Source organism: Argopecten irradians, chromosome 2 (genome assembly GCF_041381155.1).
Source record: "Argopecten irradians isolate NY chromosome 2, Ai_NY, whole genome shotgun sequence".
NCBI lineage: Eukaryota > Metazoa > Mollusca > Bivalvia > Pectinida > Pectinidae > Argopecten > Argopecten irradians.
Genome location: NC_091135.1, coordinates 51,032,362 through 51,055,520, shown reverse-complemented (window position 1 = coordinate 51,055,520; position 23,159 = coordinate 51,032,362). Strand labels below are relative to the sequence as shown.

The window sequence follows — 23,159 nt, the reverse complement described above, 5'->3', positions numbered from 1 at the left end:
AGCCCTGAATCGCCTATTGATATTAAGCCGAAAAGGTCTTCAGTTTTCCCCACCCCACCACCAATATACATGCAGGGGCAGTCACCTTGTGTCGGGTCGCCGTCAGTGGCACTAACGTCTGATCAAGTTTTTGAACATCAACAGATGATGTTTACTCCAGACCTTTCATCTCAGTTCGCCGAAATTTTGGCACCGTCGCTTGCATCCTTGGTCTCGAGTCTATTGCTTGACTCAATGAAACCTCATATTGAACAATATTGATATTGAACCATACGATCAACGAATTGGTCGATTCTAAAGTCAACGAGATCATAGCTCCGATGAAACTGGAGGTCCAACGCCAAGCCGCAGAGATCGCGGAACTTCGCAAATCCGTATTTGCTTTCCAAGTTGATCTTCATGAACAACAGCAATATACCAGGAGAGGGGCTTTGAAGTTTCATAACGTGCGGATTGATAAGCCCGTGAATGACTTTGATACTTACCAGGCAGTGATTGATATCTGTAATAGATTAGTTGTGCCTCTCACTAAAGCCGATCTATCTAGAACCCACACAATTGGTAAGATGCGAAACAATAAAGTTACTATTATCGCACGCTTTGTACGCTACACCGACAGACAGGCGTGTTCAAGGTAAAATCTGATCTGAAATCCCGATATAAAGATGAACAATTCTTTATCACAGAATGCCTCGCTCCATATCGACAGGGTATCGTATCCGACCTTGGGAGAATGTGGAAAGACAAAATCATTGAGTCCCACTGGACAATGGATGGTCGTATTTTCGCTAAAGTGTCGAAAACCTCACCGAAGATCCTCATATCCTTCTTCGAGTCTGTGAACGCGATCACGACAAATTCGCGGGTTTCTATGTCGCATCTATCCTCTGGATCCAGGTACCATGCTGATACTACTGGAACTCAGTCTGCTCCATCTGCCACTTTGTCCTCTGCGTCGGCTGGAGGACGTGTTGTATCGGATTAAGTGGTATACATGTGCACATATATGTACATTTAGATACTGCATACTCGTTATTCTTGCTATAATATGTCGACTCGTGTATTAAATACACTTATAATATATTAGTGAATCATGTGTATATACTGCTATGTTCATGATTATTCCGTCATAAATTGTCTTTTTGGCAAATGTAATCTTTACAGCCCTTCGACTTAAAAAATGTTAAATTTGTATGTATGTTCATCTGTTCTTCTTCGATTCTTTGGCCTCTCTCAAAATGAGTTTACAATATCCGTGGGTTAACCACGTGCTTTGGTAGTTGAGCCTTACATTATACGCCCTAAATTTAGGATCTTATCTTTTTTTTTTCTTCCTAACTGACTTTATCTTTCCTAATGCCGCCCTTTGCAGTGCCTCACTTTTGGCCTTGAGTTGAGCGTTCGCCCCTGTGAGGAAGGCTTTGAGTTCTGTCCCCTGGCCGAGACACACCAAAGTCTATAAAAGTGGTAGTTTCTTCTCCTGCTTAGCGCTCAGCATACAGGGAGTGGGACGACTGGTTCCCCCGTTGTCAGTATAATGTGGCCGGGTGGGGTGTGTTGTTTGATGTCTTCGGCGGCATGCCTCAGTGATATAGCACTATAAAAAGGACAACAGTTCCACTATACAAGAAGACACAACACGAATATACCGCAGTCTCCCGAAACACGCACCTCGCACAACATACACGCAACACACCGCATACATGGGAGGCCGTCCTTACATGACCATAGCTGTCAACAGGACGTTAATTAATCAAACAAACAAACAAACCTTACATTATTTATGTACTAAAGGAGACTTTTTCTCACGTTGCATTCTGGTCGACACATGTCCGCTGAATGGCCACGGACCTATGAACTGTCTATTTTGGTGATCAGAAGGTGGATTTGTGAACGGAATGCAGCCTTTGGCACTGCCTGGTATAGTTTAATTGTCAAGTCGCTGATATTTGGGGTTTTTTTTTCTTATAATTGAACGAATAAGCTTGCATTGAACCTGTTTAAACTCCTTTGAAATAATAGATCACGGTTCTTTCCATTTTGTTTCCCTTGTCCGTTTACGTTCTACATTATCTTAGCAATAGCGAAATTGATTTTGTGAGACTCGCAAATGTGCGTTTACAGGTGCGTGACATGCGAACGTGTGTACAACTGTACATGTATGCGTGTCAGAGCCAGAGTAAAATCGTACAATCATTTTTTTCAAGTAAACGTCAATATGACAAGACAAGAATTAATATGCATGTTTTCACAACGAATTAAACAGATGTATACGGTCAATCATCAGCTCCTGAAGTTGTTGATGTTATGATAGACTATACGCCTATATGTATTGCACAACGCTCGAACCTCGTCGAAGACACGATCATTCATCTTGATTGTACCTGTGCGCACACGTATTACTATGACATGAGCAATATATATAGGTGTATAGTCTATCATAACATCAACAACTTCAGGAGCTGTTGATTGACCGTATTCAGTTAGAAGCGGCAAGGATTGTTATAGGGCTTCCAATTTTTAGGTCACCTGACCATAGGTCATGGTGACCGATTGCGATAGCCTTTTGTCCGTCGTCGGTCGTGCGTTAACTTTTTGTTGTGAAAACGATAACTTGAGTAAATATGAACCGAGATTGATGAAACTTTGTATGAAGCCTTAACAAGATCTTAGACGAGTTCGAGTTTCAGGGTTGCTGGGTCAAGTTCAAGGTCACTGCTACTATTTTTGGAAAATCCCTATCAGCACTCTACCGGCTTCATTCCTTGAGTGATTTTGATCACACTTCACACATAGACAAAGGATCATAATATCTCGGACAAGTTTGAGTGTGAAGATTGCCAGACTAAGTTCAAGGTCACTGTTACTATTTTTAGATAATTTCTTTGTCAGCACTCCGTCGGGCGTTAACTTTTGTTGTGAACACGATAACTCGAGTAAATATAAACCGAGATTGACGAAACTTTGTATGTAGCTTAATATTAACAAGATCTCGGACGAGTTCGAGTTTCAGGGTTGATGGGTCAGGTTCAAGGTCACTGCTACTTTTTTTAGAAAATCCCTATCAGTACTCTAGCGGCTTCATTCCTTAGTGATTTTGATCATACTTCACACATAGACAAAGGATCATAATATCTCGGACAAGGTTGAGTGTGAAGATTGCCAGACTAAGGTCAAGGTCACTGTTACAATTTTTAGATAATTTCTTTGTCAGCACTCTAGCGGCTTCATTCCTTGAGTGATTTTTATCAAACTGCACACAAATACAAAGGACTGAACAAGTTTGAGTTTCAAGGTTGCAGGGTCAAGGTCACCGTTACTATTTTTAGAAAATCCTTTTCAGTGCTCTAGCGGCTTCATTCCTTGAGTGATTTTGATCAAACTTCACACAAATTTAAAGGACCATAATATTTTCGACAAGGTACAGTTTCAGGATTGCCAGGTCAAGGCTAAGGTCGCTGTTACTATTTTTAGGTCACCTGACCATACGTCATAGTGACCTACTGCAATAGCCTATTGCCCATCGTGCGTTAACTTTACTTTGTGAACATGATGACTTGAGTAAATGTTAACCGAGGTTGATGAAACTTTGTATGTAGCCTTATATCAACAAGATTTCGTACGAGTTCAAAAATGGGAATTATTCGACAGTAACGTCCAAGTTATTGCCCTTTGTTATAATTTTATCATTGTGCTTGTGAACAAGATAACTTTGATAAATGTGAACTGATTTTTATGAAACTCTGTATGTAGCCTTATATCAATAAAATCTAGGATGAGTTTGAAAAAGGGAATTTTTCGACGGTAACTATATTATAGAGTTCATGTCCTTTGTAATAATGCTATTATTGGACCTTGTGTTCTAAAGATATTGTGGTGCTTTATCAGAATTGTGAATTTTATAACCAATGGCCTCTTTATTTGCCCCTGGGGAGAAGGCTAAGTTTGCTATAGTTTATATTGAATACTTCTTGGGTGTATTTTGTTTATTTTCAACTGGAAATTGTTCAAACTTTTGATTCACATTATAACCACAAGAGGACATTTTGCTGTTATGTCATTTTGACCCTGTCTCATCCCCAAAGGCTGAGGGGTGGAGCCCAGTGGGGTCCAAATGGCTTAAATTTTTAGGTCACCTGACCATAGGATGATAAAATTAGACAGAAAGAATAACAACCATATGTCAGTTTTGACAAATTGATCCAGTATGCAAATTCATCCAAGACCTCATTGCATACAGAGTTTCATCAACACCAGTTCATATTTACTTCAGCTTTTGTGTTGAATACAGGAGGGAAAAATTAACACACCATGTGTTAAAGTCCCTCATAGCTAATATGTTGGCCCTTAAATGACAAATTACTATTGGATGTCAGGCAACCGTTAAGGTCCATGGGCCTCTTGTTACTAAAACTGAGTTTTTATACCGTGAAACCGGTTGGCTGCCACTTTCTAAGAGACGAGAAACTCGTAAACTTTCGATGTTATAGCCAATAGTCCATGGTATGGCACCAAGTTTCCTCATAGATATATTGCCTGATGATATTGGTAATTTAACACCTTATAACTTACGAAATGCATATCAATTAAGAGAACACTTCTATCGTTTACAAGTATCTCAAAGTTCATTTTTTCCTTCTACTATACATCTTTGGAATGTTTTTGACCTTAACATTAGAAATTCTCCTTCCATAAATTCTTTTAAACTCAATATAATAAAATCAATGAAAACAAATACAAACTTTAATTTTCCTTTTGCAACATATGGACCAAGAAAACTTAATATCCTCCATTGTCGTCTAAGAAACCGAGCAAGTTCCCTAAAGTATGACCTTTTTAGAGCAAATCTTACCGATTCTGCATATTGTCAGTGTGGACATCCCTGTGAGGATAGCTATCACTTCTTTATTGTTTGCCCTCTGTTTGCCAATCATCGAGCAATTCTCAACACTGAGTTATCATGGTACGAAGGCGCCATTAACGTTGATATTCAATGCAAAGGTGATCTTAACATTTCAATCATCAATAACATGAAAATTGAAAAAGCTATACATCAATTCCTGGCAAGAACGGGTAATTTCGATTGATCGACTCTCTCTCTCTCTCTCTCTCTTACTTATTTCCTATACCATTACAAGTTGTCAAGATTTTTTTCCCATTTTTCATCGCTTGTTTTATATATTATAATTGTATCACACGAATACTAAGAGTACAACTCAATTTCTTAACCCAATGAATGGGAATAATCTCTATCTTTCTCCATTTCTCTTACTAGTTTAATGTTCTTGGTGTTTATGTGAATTCATATTATTTTGTTCCATGTAATCACGTGACTATTCATTTATGTATGTTCATATTTTCTATATTTCATGAGAATCACATATAAGTTGAAAAAAGTGAATGACTTATCCTTTTGTCATTGTATGTCAATAAAATATGTTTAAACTAAAACTCACGATGACCTATTGCGAGTCTATTGCCCGTCGTCGTGCGTCGTGATTCGTGCGTTTATATTTCCTTGTCATCATGATAATGAGAGTAAATATAAATCAAGCTTAATGAAACTTTGTATGTTGACTAACATTGAAATATCTCAGACGAGTTCGATAATCAGCTCGATTCCACAGTCATTTACGGAGTTATTACGCTTTGCACTAATAATTATTATTGGACATTGTCAACGCGATAACTTGGGTAAATATAAATCGAATTTAATGAAACTTTGTATGTAGACTAACATTGAAAATATCTCGGACGAGTTCGAAAGTCGGCTTAATTCAACAGTAATTAACGGACTATTAACCTTTGCACTAATTATTATTATTGTACCTTGTGAACGCGATAACTTGAGTAAATGTAAACCGAATTTAATGAAACTTTGTTTGTAGACCTTTTAGATTTATGGTCCTTATTCGTGAACAAAAGTCTTCTATGTTGGCTAGTAAATGTATAACTAATTTGCATCAAATATCAGGTGACCGTTAAGGCCCATCGGCCTCTTGCTTAAAATAATAACACATATAGGCTGATTAATATTTGTGATGATAGTGATGAGCATCTAATCTACCCTTGTGCTTCTGTATCAACCGGTATGTACATACAGTTGTATTTACGCTCGTTGTCGCCCGGGAAACAAATGATGAAAAAATGAGCTTTCAATGAATCAAATCATAAAAAACAAGATTAATGCAACTTTCCATTTTTTTGTTTATATGTTTCTCAATGCTAAACACATTCTGTGGCCTAAACCAATATCATATGCAACTTTCTTTTGTTTGAAAAATTGCTGAAAATTAGAAATATGAGCGATTTGTAATGAGATGTTTGCCTTAGTGACTTTACAGTAAGTTTTAATTAAAACAAGCGACTATACCAAGCTATATGTGCATGCATATTTTAAGATATGTTTTAGCCGCTTTCTAATACCGATGTAGAATAAAGAAACTATAAATAAATAAATAATCAAATTATTCATATCGGTTACAATTATGAGACATGTTTGAGGGAAAACGGGTAAAAAACGCAATTTCCTCCGAAAACACATCGCAGTTTTGATCGTAATTCAGTGATTACACTTCGATTTTGATGATAATATCATTTTTAAAATCATGTTCATGGATTTGTTAATATACATGTTATGGGGACGTCTATAATGTTTAACATATTTGTAGTCACGAATAATGCCGATATTTGGTGTGCTATTGACCCGTCGGCCATGCCTGTTTTCATTCATCCCGGTTCGATATTCACACGTGACGATACAAAAAGCAATTAACGATTTTGCTCTACACTTCCGTTCATACACTGATAAATATATAAAAATAAGCACCAAGACAATACAAGATGAGTGGCTGGTTGATTTGGGTTTAGGTTAACGCCCAATTAACTGCTTTAAATATGCTAATTAAGGATGGGCGCGTATGTGTCTACTATGTTATGAGTGTAATTGTCCGCGTGGTTTTGTTTTAGTTTTCTTTTATTCATATTGTGTCTCATATACTAATTTTAAAAAATTGCCCATTTGGTACTTTTATTAAACGATCATTGAAGCATAGAGCCAAAAACATCGGCAAGCAAACACATGTTCACCTGTACATAATCATAATACATAATCCGTATCTTTCCGGGTCCGTAAATCAACAAAAGAAAATTGATGTACATAAATTATAAAAAGCTATCAACTTTTCCCTAATTACCCACCAAAAGAGTCCGAGTTCAAAAGAAATTAATGATTAAAAGTTCGATATCCAGAGTGTTTGAATATGCATACCGCGCCATTTTCAATGCTTAGACGATCATGTGACTTTTCCGACCAAACGAATGGCGTGTCGTTCATGTTAGCAGGAACTTCTGCGGAAGTACTTTTTACTTATCATGAACATGTGAATATTTTGTTTTGTGATGAAGTTAAAGAGTCCCGCACGACAATATATACACATTATCGTCGTGTACACATACTTCCATTCGGTCATTTTGAGTGTTTACAATACGGCGATCGGTTGACTATGCTTTGCCTAATTTCCGGGGGCCACCGGAGGGATTTTGTTGGAACGGAATTTAAACTTCGTATAAAATACGTGTTGCGATACAATACATCGTATTAGACTAGATAATAAATTGTACAAAGATGTGCCTGCTTACCAGATATATAAATAATGGTATTGATAAATAAAGAAATAGTTAAGATACATCGTACTAGATAGAGATAAAAATGGTTATCTACATGTAAATCTCTGGTGATACTTTTTTTTTTAAATAAATATCTCAGACGATATTTAACTTGCCTTGGATAACCATTTGTTTTATAAAGGTCCAAATGAAATACAATAATAAATCAAGTAAAATAAGCACGGAGAGCACACTTGACATTAAATGCATTTTTGTTCAAAGTCATATGTGTATACATGTATACATATCAATTAGTGATAAAAAATCACCATGTACCGCCATAAATGTGTATAAAACTTTTTACATGTACATGTATGTATATTTCTGATATTTATGTTGAAAAATGCTCCATGTTCGTTAAAAACATGATGATAAATTTCTGGTGAAACAATAAACATTTGGTTATATGATTTCAAGGAATACAGAAAATTAAAAAAAAAATAAGAATTAAAAGAAAGAAAGGGGTTTAGGTTGAAATAAGGCGGTTTAGTGTGTGTTAAATGTTCTGAATGTCTAACATGCAATTACGTATATATTTTCTGTGCAGATAATGACGACAGCTCTCTTGATTTAATTTCTGATGTACATGTACGTGTACACATAGCTTGCCAATGAACCATATAGCCATCATATTATATGATGTCCAGAATTTGCCCCTGAATCAAATGAATCAGAAACATGTATATAATGAAATACCTAGCTAGGTGTTTCTTATGCGACCATATTCATACACAAATAGCACTAGCTGCAATATTGTAGCCCAAAAGACTTTTTGACGGAAAATGTCTAAAACGTCTTTAGAAAGGTATAGTAGGCCGGGTACGTATATTTGTTCTAAAATAGCACGTACATATACATTGTATAATGTACATGTACACATATTATGCGTTGAATTTTAAGTCAATAACAAGAGGCCCATGGGCCTTAACAGTCACCTGAGTTAGAATATATATATAATGAAACAAATAATGAAACAAATTAAAGACATATAAACACTATATGCTGGGCCTTGAATTTGGTCAGTGATTTATAAATTTGACCTTTTTAGACTATGAAGAGTATTTGCTTCCATCAATCCGGTGAACTTAGAGGTATTTTTTGAAATTTTAATCAATTTGACCCTGTTTGGTCCTGCCCCTCTGGTCCCCCCGGGGGTCATCGAGGACGGATATGGATGTTAAAATGCTATATCTTAGGCTAATAATTCTAATCAAGTTTGACTAATTTCCTACGAAAATTGGGCAAATAATGTTCACAAATATGTTTTTCCTTTATAAACTAAAGTAAACTTGACCCCTCCCCAGGGGGTAACGTGAGACCCCAAGATCATATAATTCACTGTTTTTATAAAACACCTGAAGACCTTTCCATCTATAATTATTTGATTCTACTATACCCAGAATTTTAGAAGAGTTTTGAAGTTTTAAAAAAATGCTCATTGATATGTTTTTCCTATATAAACTATAGTAAACTTGACCCCCTCCCCAAGGGGAAACAGGAGACCCCAGGGTCATATAATTAACAATTTTTATAAACAAACTTTAAGACCTTTTCATATCTATAAAGTGTATTTGATTATACCATTTCCAGAATTTCAGAAGAAGATTTTTGAAGTTTTAGCCTATTTGACCCCTTTTGGCCCCGCCCCTCTGCCCCCAGGGGGTCGGCCAGAACCAATGTGGATATGATATTAAAATGCTATCTAAGGCTAATAATTCTAACCAAGTTTGACTCGTTTCCAATGAAAATTGAGCAAAAAATGCTCATAAATGTGTTTTCCCTATATAAACTATAGTAAACTTGACCCCCTCCCCAGGGGGAAACGTGAGACCCCAGGGTCATATAATTCACAATTTTTGTAAAGGACCTTAAGACCTTTCTATTCATGAAAAGTATTTGATTCTACCATTTCCAGAATTTCAGAAGAAGATTTTTGAAGTTTTAGCCTATTTGACCCCTTTTGACCCCGCCCCTAAGGCCCCTGGGGGTCAGTTATAGAAAATTTGTTAATAGGATTAAATGGCCATCTCATACTGATAATTCTGACAACATTTGACTCATTTCCTATTACAAATGACCAAATAATGCGCAAAAATGTGTTTTCTCAATATAAAGTATAGTAAACTTAACCCCCTCCCCAGGGGGAAACTGGAGACCCCAGGGTCATGTAATTCACAATTTATGTAAAGGACCTTAAGACCTTTCTATCTATGAAGAGTATTTGATTCTACCACATCTGTGAGTAGAGAAGAAGATTTTTGAAATTTTACTCAATTTTACCCCTTTTGGCCCCTCCCACAGCCCCCAATTTTGATTGGCCTTATGCCTTAGAAGGTTTAGGCAAAATTTCATTGAAATTGCTTCAGCAGTTTTGGAGAAGAAGTCGAAAATGTAAATTGTTTACGGACATACGACGGACGACGCACGACGGACGACGCACGACGGACGACGCACGACGCACAACGACGGACAAAAGGCGATTAGAATAGGTCACTTGAGACTTCGTCTCAGGTGACCTAAAAATGACTGGAGTTCAGTAGTAATCAAGTTGACCATAGCATGTGATTCTCATGTCATAAGAGTAATTGCAGTAAAAATTCATTTTTACCATGTATATTATATACAGTCTAATTATAACCTGGTGGAAAATCTAACTTTATTAGATATATCTTGTTAGTTTATTTTTATACATTCAAGCAACCCTAATTCCTTAAGTGTGATCTTGCTTGACCTGGACTAATTGAAGTTATTGTTAGTCTATTCCTTTCTAATTCAATCAAAACTTTGCTTCTTAAAAAAGGTCAATAATGAATAATGCAATTTAACAACAGGCACCACAGAGTATTGTCTCTACAGATATATGAATATTCTTATATATGTGCAATATGTGTATTACACAACAAGATTTTTTTATTACACAGAGCCAAAATTTTGAGATTTGACACTGACTTTTTACCCAAATAACCTTTGATATAGCTCCAGTCTTGTTTGATATTTATTTTCTGTATTTGAACATTTCTAAAATGAACACTACATAATTGAACAACTCAGACAAACGACATATATTATTTTCATTGGTTTATTGTTCATTAATTATTCAAAAGTTATACATACTAGGTATGTAAACATGCAATAATCATTATTATTCCTTTTTTCATTTGTGTGAAGAAGAAATAAATCATTTAAAAATATTCTGGTGTTTATAGTAAATAATTATGCTAGGTTTGTACTACAAGTCTGAATCTGTCCTTCCTTCTTGAAAATCATATCTTTCTGGTTCATAATGGTTACATTGCAAACAGACTTTATTTATTTAATGTCAGTGTTGATCTCAGAGATACATGTAGTTGTTTTTCCCTTTTTATTTTTGGGCGAGCTGCCATCACATCTTGCACTTCTGTCATTTGGTCGAAGGTCCCATGCATTCTATAAAGAAAATAGGGAGTAAATGTCAGTGAATGTACAGAGATAAATACTGTATATACATATATGTACATAATCTTCCTGTGTAATCCTACATGTAAAACAAACTAGTTCCAATTGTTTTCTGTCAAACACAAATTTATAACAATAACACATCTTTTGAACATAAGTTTATCAAAATCAAACCTCACTAGATACTACCGAGTCATTTCTTAAATTACAGAGGTCTAGGCAATAGTGGTACTAATAGCACTAGTGCCAGAATTAATGTATTCCTATTGGACATAATATATATTTGATATTGTAAAAAGTCAATTATTATTCCTTACTTACACCACTTGTGATGTATTGGTGTGAATTTTTATTTAATAAAAACCAGCTGATCATACAGAAATTTTAAAAGAAACTGAAAATTTTTACAAAAACTTGTACAAAAAAATTACACACTGAACGATGTTAATCTTAATCAACTTTTAGAATCCTACAATGTACCTAAATTATCAGAGCAAGAATCAATAAATATCGAGGGTCCTCTTACATTAACTGAAATTTCAAATACGCTATTTAAAATGAAAAATAATAAAAGTCCAGGTTCGGATGGCTTTACTGTTGAATTCTTTAAAATGTTTTGGAAACAATTAGGACCAATCATTCTTAGATCTTTAAATTACAGTTTCACTGCATCCAAACTTTCAACAACCCAGAAACAAGGAATTATTACATGCATTCCGAAAGGCGATAAGCCACGGAACAAACTAAGTAATTGGAGACCTATAAATCTTTTAAATACTATTTATAAATTAGCATCTAGTGCAATAGCCGAGAGATTTAAAAAGGTAATATCTAAATTAATAAGCAACAATCAAACTGGTTTTATTCCTGGTCGATACATAGGTGGAAATACAAGATTGATCTACGATATTATGCAATACATTGAGGAAAACAATATACCTGGCCTCTTGCGTTTAATTGATTTCGGAAAAGCTTTCGATTCTTTTTCATGGAACTTTATAAATAGCACTCTTGATTATTTTAACTTTGGTCCCAACATTATAAAATGGATTAATATTTTTCAAACCAATACAAAATCGGCTGTAAATATAGGTGGCAATCTATCTTATTTCTTTGATATTGAAAGGGGATGTCGTCAGGGTGATCCTGTTTCTTCTTATATTTTCATCTTATGTGCTGAAATTTTATCAATAATACTTAGAAATAATAAAAACATAAAAGGTATATACATTGAAAACAAAGAAATTCTCCTTTCACAGTTTGCTGATGACACATCTGTGATTTTAGATGGCTCTGAAAAATCTTTAGATCAAACGCTAAAATCTCTAAACATTTTTGCGGGTATATCAGGATTAAAAATGAATTACTCCAAGATCCAGATAGTATGGATTGGCAGTATGAAATATAGTAATAATAATTTCACTAATAATTTTAATTTAAAATGGGGGTCAACACGCTTCAACCTATTAGGCATTGAATACGATGTAGATTTGAGTCAAATAATTAAGTTAAATTTTGACAAGAAACTTGTAAAACTCAAATCATTGATTTCAGCCTGGAAAAAAAGAATCCTTACACCAATAGGTAAAATAGTTGTTATTAAAACACTTTACTTATATCACAGTTTAACCATTTATTTATCTCACTTCCCAATCCAGACGATCGATATATAAATGTAATCAACAATATTTGTTACGACTTTTTGTGGAATAGTAACCTGATCAAATGAAAAGGGACATCAAATGTTATGATGAAGGGGGTCTAAAAATGATACATCTGAAGTCATTTATAACGGCTCTTAAAGCAACTTGGATACAAAGAATCTATACTAAGGCTGGAAATTGGGACATCATTTTAGAAACTTTATTAGACAAACATTGGCAAATACAGGAATTGAACTTTTAAAACAAAAAGCTAAAAATTGTACTAATATTTTTTTGGTGAGATGTTTTAAACGCCTGGTGTAAAACTCTGAATTTAAGTGAAATATATAAAACAAACATTCTTGAAAACCCAATATGGTTTAATAATTACATCAAAATAGATAGAAAAGTAATTTTTAATAATGGTATAAAAAGGGAGTTCTATTTATCTATAACATTACAAAACCAGATAAATCATTTCTCAGTTAAAATACCAAAGCTTGAAAAATGCCATTCACCATTTTGTTAGAAACAATAATCAAAATTACAACACAGAAAAGAATGTAATATTACCCAATATACCTTTAAATCTCAAAGTCATTCTAAATTCTAAAAAAGGAGCTCAATACATATACAATATTTTAATTCAAAACCAATTTAAACCTACAGCTCAAAATAAATGGAATCAAACTTTTAATCTAAATGAAGAAGATTGGAAAAAGATTTATAAACACCCTTTTAACACATGCACAAGTTCAAAACTTCAGTGGCTACAATACAGAATAAATCATAGAATTCTGACTACTAAGGCATTTTTACTAAGAATAGGTAAAGCGGATAATAACTTATGTATATTTTGTAGAACTTCTCCAGAAACCATAACACACATACTATGGGACTGTGATAAAACATCAAATCTGATAGAACAACTGAGAATAGCAATTATTACAAAAAATCTAGGACTTAGATTCAGTAAACAAGAATTTATATTTGGCAAGAAAGTTAACAATTAACATTCACGCTTTAATTTAGACAACATAATCTTACTTTTAATATATACAATAAAAGATAAACAACAGGTCTTAACAGAAATACAACTTTGGCTCAAATTTTAAATTTTAAAACATTAAAAACATACACAAAAACCAATAAAAACTTGTAAAACAAATATTTGACCTAGGTTTGACAGATGTACCTTGTATGTATGTATGTGTGTCCTGCATCTCTCTGATACTTACATGTAACAATGTATATTACCTTAAAATATCAATGTTTGAGAACTTATCCTCTATAAATTATCAGTGAGTTTGTTAGTGTAAATGTGTTGTCCATTGATTGATGTATATTATTAGTATACATGACTACTTTTGTACTAACTTAATTAACTCCAACATACATCACTCATATATGTTGCATTGTATTTGTATGTACAATACATTTGTCAATGAATAAAAAAAATTTTTAAAAAAAAAGACCAGCGGATAGGATAACGAGTAAGTGACTAAGTGACTGTAAGTCTAAAAATACAATCTTACACACACGGGCACTGATGAACTAAGCTGGCGAGCTTTAACTGCAAAGCTCGCTCCATTGCGGTAAACAACTTGTATTTCCGGACATGCGCAAAGTAGCATTTCTAAGCTTTGGAGGCGTTAACTTTTAACTTTTTGTTGACAACTCATCAGTCTAAAATAAAATTTTGTATATTTAGATCTTTGGACCTCTTAACTTTCTAGACTTGTAATTTGGGGAAAGTTCATAACTTTTTAGGGCTATTACACCATATCTTGTCATTGTTTGTTTTACGGACTCTGAAATAAACGGATTATGCGGCTTTAACATATAAAGAATATGCCCGTAACATGTTCATACCTTCAGTAGGTGATATAGAATTCATAAATATATCAAATAAGCTGGGTTTTCCTCAATAAAACGAAATAACATTATTTAAAAATTAAATCCGGACCAATTTTAGTGAAAAATTGCATTAAAATAGTAATGTTTTCTTTTTTTTTCTGAAAAAATGATCTCAGGAAAAATCGATTTTTTTATCATTTCTATGAAGATTGACTTATTTGCAATAAGAAAAACCAATAAAACTTATAACTCGCCACATTATTTTTCAAAATATCACCGATTTGCTTTCTAATACCCCTTAAATTTTGGCCTGAAAACATTAAGAATAGGCGAATCCGTTGCACTTTTCAACGTTTTATGTTATTCATTTACCCTTTTTAATTTTCTATATTTATCATATTATTGGAACATACAAGATAACACAATAGTTACATATCTCAATGGTTTTATTTATTTATTATGTAAAATATAAAAAACCAGTTTACAAGCTATATAAAGAATCTAATTCAGCAGAAAATACATCAGCTTTTTCTGAGACAAATAGTTGCTCTGTGGGATACTGTATTAAGATGGACTATTTTCCATAGTAACATTTTTCAAATTATAAGTAAAGATTTTAATAAAAAATAAAATGAAAATATTTTCAAGCAGTTTTATTTCCTATTTTGTTTGTCCGTTTCCTACGAGAGTTGTTTGTCCGTTTCCTACGAGAGTGTCTCGAAGCTCGAAACTCGAATGTTTCTATTCAGAACACCACTAACTTCCTTCGGCATCCTTATACTGTGTAAATTTATTTCTATTCTGCAAAAAGATAGATATTCAATTATAACAATAACGGTCGTTCATTTGTTACTACTGACGTGAAGCTTTTCATTTTGAGTCCCCGTGAATTCATGTGTATTCCATCTGACTGTTTAGCGACTATTGTGATTCTTGGATATTATTTCATGCATGAATCTTCAAAGTTATACTATATTTACCAATTGTCACACCTTTAGATAGGTTCCAGACGAAATATTTACTCGAATGCCGATGTCAGTAGCGAGTTATAATAGATGGATACGGAGAAATAAAATACGGGATCCGGAAAGCGACGTTAAAAACGTATGACGTCACAGAAGGGACGGTCTACGTTAAGTACCGTAATACTGGACCGATATTCCGACCGGAAGTCGTTATAAGGAGCACAAAGAGGGTAATGAAAGACAGGTTTTTTTGTGTATTTTGGTGAGACCGACATTATGTTGAAATAATTAAATGGGAACCAATGGTTTTGAAACTTATTGTGTTGGTAGATAACACTAGGGGTTGCCATGTTGATCATTGTGACTGACCTTCAAAATGGTTTGCTTTTGAAAACAAAAGTTCTCTCTTATTTGCTATGTTGTATTGTAGTTTGGAAGCATCAAAATGCTTAGCAACGCACGACGAGCAGACGAGATTTCGGCTCCTCCCAGAGAAACAAGGCGGTATGGGCCTCATAGAGTTAGTTACGATGTTTTAATGGAACTGAAATACTACAGAGAACTTTATTTAGTGAAATACAACTTGGACATCTGTGGTATGTATATGAATCAATAACTGACGTTTTCGTTCACTTCACAACGCTAAATAGATACAAGATTTTGTTATGAAAACAATTGAATAGCAAATAAAAGTGTATGATTTGGTTTCCTTTTAGCTCCCAAATTCGTGACATTTTCAAACGTGTGATTAAGTGATAACATTGTTAAATTTCAAATATCCGAGTGCATCTTTGATATTTTAGCTGTAATAGTTTTGTATCATTAACATTTGTATCATTTTGTAACACAAACCTTATACTCCGTAATCCAGTTAACATTGGGTTTGTTCAATATTGAGCACGCGCTACATAGTTTCTTATTAAAACTATAAATGCAAATATCCAAAAACGAAAACAAAAAATGACAGCATTTTTAGGATGGTTTGCATGGAATTACAGCTACAATATTAGAAAACTTATATTATAATAATTCATCTTGGTATTTACTATATACATCAAATACAATAACTTGATTTTAACATTTTATTTTTTAAAAAATAACCATCTTTAAAAAAAATGTTAAACAGACATACAATTAAAGGTCTATTATCGTGTCGCCTGCAACGCCCTTATCACTATGTCGGCGTCCGAGAAATGGTTTCCGTGCGATAACTTAAATATTTATTGTCCGATTTCAACCAAATTTGCTTTATATTAATAAAATCTGGGATTAGTTCGATAATGGTCAAAATCCGTAAATATTTACAAGAGTAACGTGACTTTAAAATCGTTAAAACAGATAAATCAATGGTTTGTGCTCGATAACTTAAATATTGTCTGATTTCAATCAAATTGTGTATATTGTTTTATATCAATGAGATCTTGGTTGAGTTTAATAATGGTCAAAATCCGTTAATATTTGTATGAGTTATGGGACTTTAGAATTATCAAAACAGATAAATCCATTGTTTCCACACTCAATAACTTAAATATTTATTTGATAACTTGATACTTTCATCTAATTATTAACAATATTTTCAACTGTAAATAATTTTGTTTTGTGATGCTGTGCAGGCGATTCTTCATCGCCGCCTGTTTATCAATCCTTTTGGCATAAGAGCTCGTCAATAGAAATTGTCGAAATAAAATGAAATATGAAATGTCTTTGATATTATCATATTCAAATACAAAATTTAACCTAGTAGAAAACAATACATATAGGACTTTAAGTGTCCTAACATTGACGTTGCTATGTCATGTTCTATAAGAATGACATATAATATTTTACCTCATCCATATATTAGTGTTTCTGAGTAGTCAATACAGTATCACGTGATTAAAAACAATCGTCATGTCTTCTGTAATTGCGTTGCACTGAATGAAATTCCGTTATGTCACCCCCGAATCGTTATGTGGCCGTCGTTATGTCACCCCCGAATCGTTATGTCGCCGTCGTTATGTCACCTTCCCGTGAGCTTCATTCGGGCAGTCTCTACTGTAAACCTTCATTAATTGAATGTTACATTTATGTAAAATTTCTTAACCATCACTTTATCTCTGTTTCTTGTGTATAATTTGTACGGAGACGGTCTGACAGTTGTTTAGACTCTGGGACATGACACATATACCTATGGTAACCGTGTATTTTCCGTTACGTTAGGCCTAAAGATAAAATTTATACAGTAGATTACTGCTCGACATTTTCAACATTTTTAATGATAAACAGATTATTGAATTCTACAATGTAAGTACACATCCTATATCCTTCCTGTACATGTATGGTAATCGTTTACCTAACGCGTCACTCTAAATAATTCCGCAAGCTCAACAAGCAAGGGGAGTCATAGCAGAACTCCAACACGATAGTTACAACATATGCTGTGTGGTTTGAGTGTTTTGTTACATTTCTCACGTCATACTTAAATAAATTGTACATGTATCCTGCTACACAGGTTTTTATGCAAACATCGATGTTAACCTGGTATGGGCAATTGAAACAGCATATTCTAATATTTTCATAATAATTTCAATAAGCCCCCTTTGGATAGAAACAGTAATATTCTTAAAATAAAACAATTGATGCCCCCGTGATGGAGCGACATGACGATGACCACCCAAGATTCGTCATGTCATCCGAGGTCGTGTATATTGGCAATTGGAAGTCCATTAATTATGACACCTTCAGCGAGGGGCAAAATAACAAAACACAATTCTTACACCCTTTAAATATGACGATCTGCAATAAATCTGTCTAAAGAAAAGTATTATTGCAAACTGCAATCCTGTGACAACATTTGGCAAGTCTGTAAGTGTGGATATATATATATAATTATATATGATAAAGACTAGAGTGAGATCCTTTTCAAATTATTCGAAAACATAGATTTGTGTTTTCTTAAATTATATATAATCATATTTTGAAAACTATACTGGAGTGAGATCCTTTCAAATTATTCGAAAACATAGATTTGTATTTTCTTAAATTATATATAATCATATTTTGAAAACTATACATGATTGCATGCTACTTGGTTTTTAGACTACAGTCCTTATCATCTGTACAGAAGGTTTCTGGATGACGAAAGCCTCTTTGGTACTGTCAATTCTGGTAAGTATTTCCTTGTAAAACTATGCCAACGCTATCTCATACAACTAAAGGTAAATCTGAGTCGATTTAAAGCAATACATTAGTTTTGAGTAGTATCTCTATTCCCATGGTGCATCGTAAAAGGTGACTGAATTTGGAATGATATATCCCCCCCTTTCTATCACGTGAGCCCGCTTCATTTCTGACCCTAGTGAGGAAGGCTTTACGTTAGAAGTAAAAGTCGAGATCTTTTTGCTCTTAGTCAGCGCTCATCTTCACATCACGTTTTTGAGAAGATCGGCTCGCCAGTTGTCAGGTGACCAGATGTTGAGTGCTATATCGAGGACAAGAGTTCCCCTATGATAAGGATACAAAACACGAATATAACACAGTCTCCCACAACAAACACACATTCACACACACACACATTGCCCAAATGAGAGGCTGTCCTGGCATGGTCCTAACGGTTAATAGGACGTAAAACCCTACAAACTAAACGAAACTATCGAAACCCGACTTCAGATGGTATAAGGAACTAAGTATTCTGCATTAGGTTCTGTCCCCTGGCCCAGACACAGTCTAAAAAGAGGTGATGTCTGCTCCTGATTAACGCTCAGCCTACAGGGAATGGGGCGGCATGTTCGCCCGCTGTATGTATATGACCGGGTAGGATGTTGTATGGTGTCTTCAGTGGCATGCTTTAGTGGTATAGCATTATAAAAAGAGCGAAAATTCTACTTTCAAGAAGGCTAATATAATCTTTCCCTACCTTGAGGGTAGGACAGAGAAATCTTTACCAAAGGAGGGGATTCCCGGCTGTCTAACCCTAGGCTTCCGGAGGGTTAGGCTGTGACGAATTTCCTCTGAGGGTAGAGGTTTCCCTGTCTTACTCCCTCTAAGTAAGGGGAAATCCCTTTTCTGTCCCTGTAATTAATTCCCTCCCCCTTTTCTGTCCCTGTAATTCCCTCCCCCCCCCCCCACTTCAGTATTGAAATCAACAAATACGCGTTATAACAAGAATAGTCAATAAATCAACTTGAAGATTTCCATTAACTTTGTCAAACAAGAATATCCATAGCCATAACAATCTTAACTAATATTGTATGAAGACATGTTAATTAAGTATTTTTATCTCGTAAATATCAAAGAAGGTAGATGGAATTCTGATCGCCACGATCATTAGGTTAAAGATCAGCACGCGCGTGACACGCGAGCCCGAAAGCGATATTGATTGTCCAATTGGACTGCATAGGTTAATTGTTATCACGCGAATATGTTCTATGCGTGTAGACTGTCTTGCCCCTGGTAAGACAGCGAAATCTCACCGAGATGCAAATATCTCTATCCGATGGAGTAGAAACAAGACACACCCACACTTCATAAGTACATGCTACACACCGCATAGATGAAATTTCGCCTTTGCATCACCCTGGCTGTTAATTGGATGTTAATTTAATCAAACAAACTTCAGAAACGAATTTTCGTATGAATACTATATACACTTTCTTTTAATTTAAGACGACGAAGATGATGCAGACGAAGACGATCTCAACAGCGAGATTCATCTAAAAAAAGTGGATCTGAATATCAAGCAAAATGCCGTTAACCATCATACCGATAAGTATAAATGCATATCAAAGAGGATTTATGAAGGAAAGGAGGAGCCCGCTGCCCTTGTAGTAAGACGGGGGCAGATATTTACCACTGAGATGACTTTTGACCGAGACTATGACGCTAAAATACATGATCTCCAGATGAAGTTCAGGACCGGTAATTTATCGTTAATTGTTAATGCGTATTGATATAATTTTTGGTATCGCGAAATTCTTTATTTTTATTTTTATTTTTTTGTATTCTGATTGTAATATTACAAGAATTAAACTTATTGCAATACAGTATTTGATAAAGTTCAATCAGAGGCATTTCGTCCTCAAATGTATGCGTTATATTACAGGAACATTTAAATGTTTAACTCCTGTTGTAATTATTTACATTGCATTTGTTGACAATAATTACAAATCTATTTTGATGAAATATGTATCAGTCCCTCATTGCAAGCTAAATATTAGTTTGCTCATTTTTCAGTAAATACTAACTAATCTTTGAATACTGTTATTACAACGTGAAAAAATTCTATTTTTTTTACAATAAGGACTGAATCCATTAGCACCACGGGGAACTGAAGTCATCATCAATATTGACGAAGATGGGAACAAAATCAACAACAGCAGCAAGTGGCAAGCCCGAGTGGCGTCCAAGATGCCAGCCCAGACATTAGACATAGAGATATATTCCCCCTACGATTGTATTGTGGGAAAGTGGGACATGCATGTGTATACAATTTCTAAAGACAAACGAGGAGGCGGCAAGAAGAAGCTTCACTACAAACATGACGAGGACATCTTTATCCTCTTCAATGCCTGGTGTAAAGGTGACTTTTACATAAACCTAATCTGTAGAGCGATACTTTTCTTTCCACGATGTGTGGGTTAAACATATTCATGATTTCCCTAGTTGCAAATTACAAAAAAATTGAAACGATCGGAATCTGGCTGGGGAAGTTATAGCACTTTCTAATTCAGATTCTCTTTGATTGCAACAATATTGAAAAGAAAATGTTTACAAATGCATTCATTTCCAATATGATCAATTTAATGCGAGGTCCTACGTTGGACTGTCTTTTCAGTGCATACATTTTTCAAATGTACCGTTTCCTTTCAGTGCATACATTGGTCATAAAAGATAAGAGTTTTGTAATAAAAATGGATACAATATTACATTTCCATATATATCAGACGTTATTATGACAGTTTGGTAAAAATAACGATACTAATAAACAGCAATAATCTTTGTCGAAATTCCAGGCGAAGTTAAATCAACATGGCACAAGGCATTCTAAGATCTAAAATTATTATCTATTGGCATGCAGCCTTTACGGAAGTCTGGTTTGTGGTTGTTTTTAACGTCCCGTAACATTTTCATATTCCAACAAGATTGTTTTAATCCACTTAGCGTATTGCGTTAAAGCCTTACAAGGCTAACAGTAGGTATGTCGTGTTCAACAGATGATGACGTATATTTCCCTGAAGATCCAGATTTCGAAACAGATGTTGATCCCAGAGATGAGTACGTTTTAAATCCAAGTGGAGCAATATACGAATCGGGAACGTGGCCTAAAGCTTGGAGATTTGGACAGGTGATGTATACTTCAAATATTGTGATATGGTGTTTGGTTTGATTGTACAATGCAGGTAAAATTCCATTTAACAATGCCCATTAAGCATCAACCTAGGCTTGTATAAGACATTATTATCGATTGTTATATAGAGAATACATGGTTGGCATTTTTAATCACAATACAAAATTTATTTTGGTGCGAGACTTAGGAAATCCTTCTGTGACGAGCACCAGAATAAACCTTGTATAGTAAGATACTTTTACCGTTTATTCTGTTTATCCTGCAGCCATCATGACATTCAAAACGAAAGAAAAATCCTAATTATTTCCTTGGTTCCGTCCTTATACTTTAGCTGTTGGTAGGACATTATACATGAGATGTCGTTATTAAATGATCTTAGCTGTTGATACGGCATTATACGAGAGATGTTGTCCTTAAATTATCTTAGTTGTTTGTAGGGCATTCTACAGGAGAGATCGTCCTTATATGATCTAAGATGTCGATAGGGCAATATACGGGGGAGGTCGTCCTTAAATAATATTAGCTGTTTATAGGGCATTATACGGGGGAGGTCTTCCTTATATGATCTTAGATGTTGATAGGGCATTATACGGGGGAGGTCGTCCTTATATGATCTTAGATGGTGATAGGGCATTATACGGGGGAGGTCGTCCTTATATGATCTTAGATGTTGATAGGGCATTACACGGGGGAGGTCGTCCTTATATGATCTTAGATGTCGATAGGGCAATATACGGGGGAGGTCGTCCTTAAAAATATAGCGTTTATAGGGCATTATACGGGGAGTCGTCCTTATATGATCTTAGTTGATAGGGCATTATACGGGGGAGGTCGTCCTTATATGATCTTAGATGTTGATAGGGCATTATACGGGGGAGGTCGTCCTTATATGATCTTAGATGTTGATAGGGCATTATACGGGGGAGGTCGTCTTATATGATCTTAGATGGTGATAGGGCATTATACGGGGGAGGTCGTCCTTATATGATCTTAGATGGTGATAGGGCATTATACGGGGGAGGTCGTCCTTATATGATCTTAGATGTTGATAGGGCATTATACGGGGGAGGTCGTCCTTATATGATCTTAGATGTTGATAGGGCATTATACGGGGGAGGTCGTCCTTATATGATCTTAGATGTTGATAGGGCATTATACGGGGGAGGTCGTCCTTATATGATCTTAGATGGTGATAGGGCATTATACGGGGGAGGTCGTCCTTATATGATCTTAGATGGTGATAGGGCATTATACGCGAGAGGTCGT

At 34.9% G+C, this 23,159-nt stretch overlaps 1 protein-coding gene across 2 annotated transcripts in view; it reads left to right on the top strand.

Annotated features, from left to right (window-relative positions):
- Positions 1-23,159, top strand: part of LOC138315844 (protein-glutamine gamma-glutamyltransferase K-like) — a 46,878-nt gene that overhangs the window by 5,162 nt on the left and 18,557 nt on the right. For both annotated transcript variants that reach the window (XM_069257143.1, XM_069257142.1), the window contains exons 2-6: positions 15,999-16,164; positions 18,647-18,715; positions 20,213-20,464; positions 20,847-21,125; positions 21,760-21,890. In XM_069257143.1, coding sequence (XP_069113244.1) covers positions 16,014-16,164; positions 18,647-18,715; positions 20,213-20,464; positions 20,847-21,125; positions 21,760-21,890 — 882 coding nt within the window. In that variant the 5' untranslated portion in view covers positions 15,999-16,013. The remainder of the gene's footprint in view (positions 1-15,998; positions 16,165-18,646; positions 18,716-20,212; positions 20,465-20,846; positions 21,126-21,759; positions 21,891-23,159) is intronic.